An 11,016-nucleotide genomic window follows, 5' to 3' on the forward strand; every position below is an offset into this window, starting at 1 on the left:
CTTAATTTTTTTTTACTATTTGTAGCTTTTAGTTTATCCTCTTAATCAAGTGATGTTATATATCATTCAATCTTCTTTTAAAAAGCTATGCCCATTACTAATAAAGTTTCTGAATATTACTATGCAGTTAAGCTGCATTTCAGTGATACATTTTGGCATATTTTAGTAACAGTCCATTCCAATGTTGGCATTTGGTGGGTTTTTTTGTTTTTGTTTTTTTTATCGTTATGTTTGTTTATTTAAAAAAGCATTAAAGGAGATGCATTTTCCATGAAATAAGCTAGAAGGCTGGAGGACAGTAAGTAGTTGGTTTTGATGAATCAGTAATTCCTTTTATTGTCTGATATTGCATAAAAGCCATTAGAAGTATGGCAGAAAATCTTGATGAAAGAATGAGTCTGATTTTAGAATAACACTCTTTTTAACAAAAAATAAATTAAACAGGATGCATGAGCAAGATTTAAGCAAGAAACATGAGAAAGAGCTGGATGTCTTGACAGCAGATCACATCAGAGAGAAACAAAGCATGCTGGCAGATTTTAATAAGACCCAAGAGCTGCTCAAGGAAATTAATTCAGCTTTACAAATTTCGTAAGTTTTGTTGCGTTAAAAAAAAAATTCTATGTAGCTGCATTTGAGTGAGTAGTTTGTTATGATGTCTGTAAGTAGCTGAAGATAATTGCAGAGGTGCAAAAACCTCAGCCAACTGTGGATTCCAATCTTGCTTTCTTTCGTCAACACAATTCTATGAGCTCTAGGGGAATTTAGTGAGATACAGTTTTGGGGATTTGAGACCAAAAAAATGTAAGGTAGGAAAGATATTAATCTGTGTAGTGCTTAGAAAATGGAGAAACCATTAGTTCCAATATTTTTTCTCAACCTTAATACATCTTTTTTGAAGACATAATTTTCTTCAACAAGTTTGGCAACAGTACAATTATTGTACTGTAACAATATTTGCTATTACGAAGTTTGATTATAGCCCATGAGTGATGCAGACATTTTAAATTTTGCTAACATAAGGAAAATAATGTCTGAAATGTAGCATTTGAGCACAGTAACAGAATTCTGAGAGTGCCTCTGAGTCAAAATGCCACATTGGGTTACACAACCTCTGTGCAGAAGCAGTGTAGTAATGTTGTCTCCTAGCTGGTGTTTTCCTGTCTTCCATATCCTTCATGCTTTGTCTGTCGTGTAGCACGTTTGATCAGTTTTTGGCTGAGCACTGTGGGCTTTCTGACACAAAATTGTCACTGAGGTGTTTGCATTTGCAGCACAAAGGATTTATGGCAGAGAAAACTGGCTCTACGTATCTGATAGAGAACTTTTTTAAAGTAAATATTATTTTAAAATGGACAATAAAGACCAATGAATCTCATTCTTTTTTGATAATAAGCATTCAGAATTTGTCTTCAGATAAGATGGGTGTAAAATTCTAGTTCTTGCTCCCTTCTAATAGTCCCCATGAACACTCTTGTGCCCTGGTAAATGTGGTGACTTGCCATTCAGTAAATTAAGTGTAAACTACCTCCTGTTTACTGCATTTATCTTGTGAGAGAAACATGCCTATAAAAAGCCACCACTACTAGGTTTTGGAATTTTTTCACCTTAATTTTTCCTCCCATAAGGATGTGTGGTTTTCACTGTCCTGAAATTTTCTGAATTGAGTTGGTTCCCTATTCACAGGCCTGAAGACAGCAAATGTTACCAAAGTTATCCTGACCTGGCTTTCTGTGTATTATCTCTCTCTACTTACACTGAAACAAGGATCTTGTCAAAAGAGGAAACTATGTAAAAAAAAACCAACACAACAAAACCGAGGATTTTTATGCAGCTGTCTCTTAAGTAACTGTTTCCAGGTTCAGGCTCACCTGTAGCATGGCCTTGTGAACATTCATGAAGAGGAGAATCTATCATACAATAATTGAGAGGGGATATCATTAGTTAGGCTCTACAACTGGAATCTATGACTTATGTATTATCTCTTTGAAACAGAAAAAAGAGTTCTCTGAAATATCTGAAAATAAAGTGGCAGCTGTGTGTAACTATGTACTATACCCTGGGTATCTGTATGCAATAGCTTAACCCAGCATAAAACGTTTACACCAAAATTAAGCCAGCTGAGCATATTTCTGTTCTGCTGAGTCAAATTCAAATGCCCTTTCTGCAAATGAAACCAGTCATGTTGCTCATATTCGTAATGTTTTATGTAAATACATTATATAATCTCCTCAAGTTACGTACAGGTTGTTTGAAGGTTATAAATATAGTGTAATGTGAACTGATTTTTTCAGATGCAACTCAAAGTAAAAATCACATAGCTACTTCTGAAGGGAATATTTATCTAAAGTGAGAAATCATGGCTATTTCCAGGTGTCTTGTGAAACTGAGTTTGCGTTGACTTAAACACCATAAAATCATAGATTTTTCTAAGGGTTTGTTGGCGATGGTTGTTTGGGTTTTTTTTAATAAATTTGTTAAGTTTCCTGAATCTGGTCTGAAATATGCTTCACTGAGCTACATGAGGGTTGAATGTATGAGACAAGTATTTTAGTAGTTTCCTTTGGAACAAATGTTTAGCATTGTGAGGATTATATTTATGTCTCAAAGAGATGCAATCATTTGAAATTGTCATGTCTTCAAAACTTGTCTTTTAAGAAGAAACAAGATTTTTGCAGCTACTTGTATAATTCTTCTCTTAGTTGGCTTATTTCACTTCTCTCCTTTAATGCTTTCCCACTGGCATTTCAAATGCTTTTTTTTCAAATGTTTATCAGTTGTGACATTTCTCTTAATCCAGATATCATAATATCCAAGTGTTGCTGCTTTCCTTTTGCAGCACATTCCTTTATTTCATCTCCAATGGTACTCAGCTGATTTCGTGGAGAGGAGTTAAGTTACCCATCAGTCTTCACTGTTCTTGGATACCTTTGTCCCAGTGTGTCCCACATGAACTGAGGAAGACAGTGCCAGCCTTGTCTGTCTGTCCGGTTTCTTCAGTATCACTAGCATGCATCTTTATTCAGAGTAGTCACCTATAAAAAGAACAATGATACTGTTTGGTTTTCTGATCAAGAAAAATAATTACCAGATGTAAAAATTTACATTAGTATTAAATATAATGCAATGTGCTGTTCCAGTATTTTACAAAAGAATCAATCTTAGCTATGTCTTATGTAATTCTGCCATCCGTGTTATGGTTTTGAATGCCTTGTTTTCAGTTTGACTTCCAAGAGGCTTTTTGTTTTCAAACACCTAGTGCTGCATGCACAAGAGGAATGTTACATTTTTTTAGAATTTTTCCCAGATTATTAGTTACTGAAGCAGAGATTATGGTCATTGTTGATTCTTCTTTTTCCAAACCTAGCTAAAGCTGAATGAAAACGTAGAAATTAATTAGAAGTGACAAGAAAGTCATCTTCTGTTTTTTATCCCTGAACTCTCCTTTGTACTTCTCAAAGATGTGACTATTCACTCATCATTTAACACTGGATCAGGCTAAAGGGGGTATTCTTCTTTCCTATAAAGTTTAGAAGAAATGGAAGAAAAATATCAAAACAGAGAATCAAGACCAGAAGATTTGCAGCTTATCTCAGAACTGAAAGACCTAATTGCAGAGCGGGACCAACTCATAAAGAAATTGATTGTAAGACTTCTATGCTCTCTTGGTTTAATATCTTGACAGCTATAAAAGTTAATCTAATTCAAAGTATTTGAAATGTATTTAAATCCCACTAGTGTGTTATTCGTATTCTTAAACACATTATTCATGTGGTTGCAATGATTCATAATAGTAAAACTAATTAGATACAGAGAGTTTTGCACAATGAAGCATAATACATTATTACCAAAACTATTTCAATATGACTTCAATCAGATGTGCCCTATCTCCAATCCTGGAATAAGCTATATAAGAAATAATCTTTTCTCTGAGGTTTCTAAGACCAATTCCCTGATTCACTGAGTTTCCCAAATTCAAAGCACAACATCTAGTCTGATTAGATATGGATTCAGAGGCAAGAAGGAAATCCAAATTGATTAGAGACTAGTCTAGTTAACTATACCAAGTCTGTCCCTGTGTATAATGCATTAGGCTATGCTCACTCCCAAGAGCACAGAACTGCATACATAGAAATTTAGTATGTACATATAATAAGAAAACCAACATATAAAATATGAAATACAATCTTGAGAATCACAGTTTCTTTAGAACTGTAAACATAAATTTATTTGAAATAATGTTATAGCCAGATTTGGCCACTGACTGATTGAAGATGCATAAAAAGAAGTTTCTATATGTTCTTCTTTTTAGGAGGACAAAAAGTTCTATCAACTGGAGCTAGTTAACAGGGAGACTAACTACAACAAAATATTTAATGCAAGCCCTAATGTTGGTGTTATTAATCCATTGGTGAAGGTATGTTCCATGGACTTCATTGCTAAAGTAAAGAAAAATAAATCAAAAGTTAGGATATAATAAAAAGAAGAAATATGTGTGTGTGTGCCTGTGTGTATACATATATCACTCTTAAAAGACATTTTCAAAACAAGAACCATAATTTTCCATTTGTCTTTACTTATTTTTGTGTAGGTTTGTTTCTTTTGTGTCGTTGAGAGGTCCACTTATGTTGTTGTCCTAGTTTGCTATATATGTATAACATAAAACACAGTTCTTTCTCACAAAGCTGCAAAATCAAAATAGAAAAGTGACAGAAAGGTAACGGAGGGCAGGGCTGTAGCATATAAGACAGAACAGTGACACCCATAACCAGTTCCAGTTTCATAATTTTCTTTGTTATTTTGGAAAGTGCAAAGGTCATTTCATTGTTACTGTGGTGCTCCGGATGGAAGAGCATTAGGAAGACAGAGAGGGAACAATAAAGGAAGGGAATAAGAGCAAAAAGGGGAAGGAATATGAAAAGGGCATATAATAAGTCTGAATGGAGAAAGACAGAGTGACACTGGAGAATGGAATGACAACCCAGGTATGGGCTGTGGAGGCAGCAGGAAACAGAAGTCAGTGTTCAGCCTTCTCAGTTGCTGTCACCTCCTACACGAGTGAAAACACTTCTGTAGCAACCTTTTCAGTTCTTCTCATTCTCCTGAATAGCAGCCAGTGAAGGCTGCAAACAGGCATAGTAGTGTCCCTGTCACTTCAAAAGCCAGCAGCATTCCTTTAGGAGGAAGATGAGCTATGGTAGGGTACCTTAATTCTATTTCTTTTCACCACTTCAGGAGTAAGAATGAGTCCTCTGACGTTTCCTTCTTCCCTGTCATAACCTACAGGTTATTTCACCTTCATGGAAAGGGAAGAGATTTATCCCATCTTTAGAGACGGAAGAACTCGGGAAGGTTCTGAAGCAGAGGGTAACCCAAAGGGCACAACATGAGCAGCTCAGACACCTGAAAGCTTCAGTGATCAAGGTTCAGGCTCCATTATTTAAAAGGAGGTCTGGCTCTGTTACTGAGCCCAGGCCGTGTTATTTAGCTGAGCCTTATTGTAGTTTCACATCAGATCAGAATATTTCCCATTGCTGCACATACTGCTGCAGATTGTCAGTATTCTCCTGTGTTTTCCAGGAGCCCAGCATCTCTCAAGACCTTGATTGGATGCCTGATTTTCATGCATAATGGAATAAAAGAACTTAGTTTGGGCCCGGTACAGACAATACTTAGACTGCTAGATAAAATTTTGTTTTATGTGGTAAAGTTTGTTTGAAAACTTTCGAAGTTTGTCTGAAGCACTCCTTTACAAAGGTGTGAAGTGTAACCATCAAGTATGTAAGTTTGTCTTTTGTGTGGAATCTGAAGTGCTTGGAAAAAGTACTTAAACATCAGATTTCCACAGTGATAATATATTTTTATAATTATGCTTCTGTCACTTAAAACTGTTTAGACTTAAAACCGTCTTGTGTGCCAGAACATTTTGATCTCATTTCATGAGTTGTGGACTACGTTACTATATTTTGTCAAAGTATGTACTGTGTTATTGGAGAATGAGTTAGAAAAAACCTGAAAATCTCATTCTCTTTTCTTTTTTTGTAACAAAAAGATAGAATTTATGCCTTACTGCAGGCTTTGCATAATAATGCAAAACTGTAACCATTGCAGTATGTATTACAGCTTTTCGAATTTATGCAATGGATGTGAAATGGATTGATTTATGCCATCAATCTTTTTTTGTTAAATCTGAAATTTCTTAATACTTTGCATGAATTTCATGGAAACAATACACACAACTTTGTCTCTCCAGATGACTGCCTCAGAAGCATAGATCGCTTTATAGACAATAAGATAAAAACTGGTATTTTTCTAACCACTTATGTGAACAATACACATTTTTCAGAAATGAGCCACCACCTAGGAAGCACTCAGGTTTAACTGCAGTGTTTAACACAGTTTTAATTACAGTATATATTATTATATGTTATTGCATTATATATATTGCATTATAATTTAATATATATTACTATTGCAGATGTATTTTACATCCAGTTGGTTACTTTTACCATGCTATTTTTTCCACTAAAATGTTATTCCTTGCTGCTTCAGCTACCACAGAAGTGTATCTCGGCTTAATCCTTTGCAGCTCATGATCTTCCACTGTGGTTCTTTAAAGAGACTCTTTCCTATTCTATCTTTCTGTTAAGTTGTAGAGGGTTTTTTAATTGTGTTTTGAGAAACACATCCACCAGTGTGGCTACAATTAGCAGCATTTGCATCTGCCAACCCTGGAGAGGTCAGGCACTGAAATCAAAGCTTGCAGAGAGCTAAACAGAAGAAAGTACAAACAAACAATACGCCTCTGTCTGTCTCTGGTTGAACTCATGCCCACCCTTGAATAGAGCAGCTCTTCTGTTTCCAGTGGAATTGTGCTGGAAAATATCATAGAAAAACAACACGAGATTCCACTTGCCTTTCTCTTTATTTAGTTCAAATCTGTGTGGTTCATAAGCCCTCAAGGGGTGTTTCTCTGAGTTGCTTTGTTAGGTTTGCATCTATGTAATTGAATGAAAGTATTTATTATATATTCAAATAATGCATAATTCATGAGAGTAAACGAATCCATTCATTCAAAAATCCTATTTTTGGAAATAAGGCTGTTCTAATATTAATATTTTATTGTGGCAATGGAATATTTTATAGAAGTCAGAAAATACACATGGTGTTATGCCACGCAGCTATTTTAAAAAGCCATAGAATTATTTAAAGCATTCCTCTACCTTAAAATACCTATAAAAATAGAGAAGATGAATACTGATTCCTTTGTGTTCTGTGTTACAGAGAGTAAAATAGTGACATAAAAATAAGATTAAGTAACTTCAGTTCTTTGAAATACTAGCAGTAGGAGTATGTTCATGTGGAAAAATGTTCAGTTGTGCCATCTGGTGTCTACAAATGGCATCAGTAGTATCTAAATTAGAAGCCTGGCCTGTTCCTTGTGCAAGAAACTGAGGTTATATACAATAATCATTATAGCAGTATTGCTGTAATGCTTGCTAAACTATGAAGGTGTAATCTCTTTAAAAGAAATATAGTTGATTTTCTAGGTCCCATGTTCCAGTTACCAAAATGTGCCTCAGTGATGGGGTAAAACCCATAGGAGAAATTTACATTTTTCATTGTTGCAATTTCCTGTAATTACATTTGACAGCAGAGCTGTTTCACTGACATCGAGAAAAGATTGAAGTAAACATGGAAGGTTTAGCAGATTAAATGGCAGTTTTGTGGAAAACTTCCTATTGCCAGTGTCATAAACAGAAAAAAATTCATATTGGAAGATCTCAGATAATACATGAATTGATTATTATACTAAGTCATAATGACTTTAAAATCTTGATCAGAAATTTGATTTTGCTGTGAAAAATTGTGGTGTTCAGTTCTGGTCAAAGCAAATACTAAAGCCACAATTGGGGAAAAAAAAAAAACAAAGACAAAATACAATCAGTCCCAATTGCTCTCCTGCATAAAAACTCCAAACCAGTCATCAATACAGCTTGTAAGTTTACAGATGTCCTCATCTATCCCAGTGCAAGAAGCCTTCCTTACATTTGTTATTTTTAATGCAGCAAAAGAAGAAGAATGATAAATCAACAAACAGGTTTGTGAGTGTCCCCAATCTAAGTGCTCTGGAATCTAGCGGAGTGGTGGGCAATGGACATCCCAACCGCCTGGATCCCATTCCTAACTCACCCATCCACGATATTGAGTTCAACAGCAGCAAACCACTACAGCAGCCAATGCCACCCAAAGAGCCCAAGACGTTTTTGAGGTGAGCACTGCCTCACCAAGCTTTTCTTTTGCTTTTTGCTTTTTTTTTTTTTTTTTTTTTTTTTTTTGCTTTTTTTTGCTTGACTCAGGAAAATTTTGCATTCCTCTTGAGCTGAATCCATCTTGCTTAATGAACCTTTCAGAGGTACAATTACTTTGATGGCATTTTTAATTTTTACATTATATTTGTAACCTCTTTATAGTATTCCTTTTTATTGTAGGCCTTGTTGAAATGTGAAGTACTCTCTCACTTTTTTGTAAGTCTTGAACTTTGAAAACCTCTTCAGATACTTTAACAGAATTCATGTGCTTTCAATTGTTTACATATATGAACAATTGTTTTACATGTTTGTGTTATTTAATGATTGTCATTTAGGAATTGATTCTAGCACAGGTTTTTTTTATTCAGTATTACGTGATAAATGTTTTTTGTTTAAGAAAATTATTTTATGTGCTATGTGAATGTTTTGTGTTTCCCTTTTCCTCACCTGGATTTATTTCATAGGGGTAACCTTACTACAACAGGAAATGTGCAGACTTGGATGGTTAATGCTGAGCTTCCAATAATCAAAACTGGCATTAAAACCTCAACTAATTCTCTCACAAATTAAAACAGTGAATTCACTAACTTAAAAATGGCATTTCGGAGGCAGGATTTTAATCTTGTGGCTTGATGTGCCTACATATTAAATGGACTGAAGTGCTCTAATCTGTATTTAATAAGTGCCACTCTCTTACCATTAAGTTGGCACCTTTAAGCAATGTGTAATTACCACAGTTGGTTGTTTGCTGTCTCTTTTTGTTTTATGTGAAAGACCACATACCTAGCAACTACTAATTATAACAGGAAACAAATAATCACATCTAAAATAGATAAGGTAAACAGTGTTTAAAAAAAAAAACACCTAAAAAAACCCTATTATACTGTTGCTTATTTTTTCCTATGCATGTGATGTGCATGAGTGTGCTCAGATACCTGTGACGTGCATGTGCATGAACCCATACACTGCAATGCTGGAGTTTTATTCCAGTTTTTTTTTGTGCTCTGTATTATCAATAATACAGTAGGATTTATTTTCTTAATGATGTTTATTGATAAAGGAACTTAATTGTGTAATTAAAGTATTCACTCTTGCTCATTTTGTGAGAACTTTCAGTGACCAAGGGGGAAACAAACGTTGTTTGCAGTGCAGCAGTTTCTTTTTTCCTAGTATATTAGCATATTTGAAATGTGTGCATGAACTACAATGCAAGTGATATTCATGATCAGCATTAACTATTAAAATAGTGGTGTATTTTTTGTTCAGTTTCCAACCAGTCTTTGTGAGCACATGTCTACGAATATGATGCTCGCATCATATTTCTTAAAATTAACTTTACCACAGGAAAAGGATGCTAAAAGAGGACCTTCTACAGCCACGCTTTTCCAATAAAACCCTTTTTGTTCTTTCTGAAAACCTGCTTATGAGATTTTAAGTAATGTTTTCCAAAATACTGCTACTTGCCCACCTCGCAACGTGGCTTCTGAACTGACTTGTTGATGCTGCTGATGCTCTCCAATGGAGTGGATGATCTGTAGGGAGACATTAAATCACCTCCTGAAGCACACTGATAATGAACCCATGGTCTTTACTGAAGATGCCTTGCAATTTTTCTCCTTTTGTACTGCTTGGGATAATTGCTATTGTTGTTTTCTTTTTTCCCTTTCTGTGAATTTAGCCCTCCTCAGACTGATGCTTCACCAGAGGCTTCACCAGACCCACAGCGCCAGGAGTGGTTTGCCCGGTACTTCACCTTCTGAGAGCTGATCAGTTGTTGTGGCACAGCGTGATGTGGACTATTCATAAGAGCATGAACTTAAGTAAACCCTCATGTGAACAAGCTTTCCTGTAATTTGTCCAACACTGTGAATGAGAAAGTATTTGTCTTTCTGATTTGAAACTGCACTGTATTTCATGTTATATTTGTTGGAATCACTTGACATGGTACTATATAACGTGTGAAATTATACCTATTATTTTTATTTAAAATGGAAGAATCTTTAAACTTTGTAACTACTACATAATAAATTTTGGTAGAACAAACATAATGCTTTCCCCCTTTTTCCTATAAACGTGTTTTCTTTGCTTTCAGGTAAGGCTTTTCCCCCCCAGAGTAACATAACTGCATGGTTACTATTAATACAACTTAAATTGTAAACAGAAAAAAGCATATATATAATCTCACTCTCCAATTTGGGCAAGGATATGCACCCCAATTCTTGATGTGACTTGGTAGCTGTTTAAAAACATTCCCTTTCCAACATTAAAAGGAAGAATGTGAAATAAAACTAGTGTAACTGGTAGCCTTCACAACAAAGTAATTTTGACAAGGGGATTAAAAAAGCCACAAGTCAGGAGCTGTTCACTGGGGGGAGTTAACTCCTTAACTATTGCTTATGAGCTTTTGCCATCCAGACATAGTCAAACATCACTGAGTTTAAGGGGAAGCTGTTCCTACAAGTTACGTATTTCTTTTATGAATATTAAAAACATGAATGAAACATTGGGAATACTGTGCTAAGTATCTCTGCACAAATCAAGAATTTACGTTTTGAGCATTTAGTCCTGCTTTGGATAAAATTCATACATGAAATGGAAAAAAAATGGAAAAGAAAAAAAAAAACAGAAAAAGAAAAAAACAAAAACAAACAAACAAAACCCAGAAAACAAACCACACAGGGGTTTTCTCCATTTGCATATACTA

The 11,016-nt window shown here is 35.0% G+C and overlaps 1 protein-coding gene across 3 annotated transcripts in view; it reads left to right on the plus strand.

The window, feature by feature from the left end:
- The window catches only part of FAM184A (family with sequence similarity 184 member A), a 45,592-nt gene extending 35,454 nt beyond the window's left edge, over positions 1-10,138 (plus strand). The window contains exons 13-17 of one of the 3 annotated variants that reach the window (XM_030447747.1): positions 445-591; positions 3,529-3,646; positions 4,313-4,417; positions 8,070-8,272; positions 9,991-10,138. In XM_030447747.1, coding sequence (XP_030303607.1) covers positions 445-591; positions 3,529-3,646; positions 4,313-4,417; positions 8,070-8,272; positions 9,991-10,072 — 655 coding nt within the window. In that variant the 3' untranslated portion in view covers positions 10,073-10,138. The remainder of the gene's footprint in view (positions 1-444; positions 592-3,528; positions 3,647-4,312; positions 4,418-8,069; positions 8,273-9,990) is intronic. The other 2 variants (XM_008497336.2, XM_008497337.2) reach the window with 2 other exon arrangements.
- Positions 10,139-11,016: the final 878 nt, after the last annotated feature.

This window comes from Calypte anna, chromosome 3, assembly GCF_003957555.1.
Source record: "Calypte anna isolate BGI_N300 chromosome 3, bCalAnn1_v1.p, whole genome shotgun sequence".
NCBI classification, from domain to species: domain Eukaryota; kingdom Metazoa; phylum Chordata; class Aves; order Apodiformes; family Trochilidae; genus Calypte; species Calypte anna.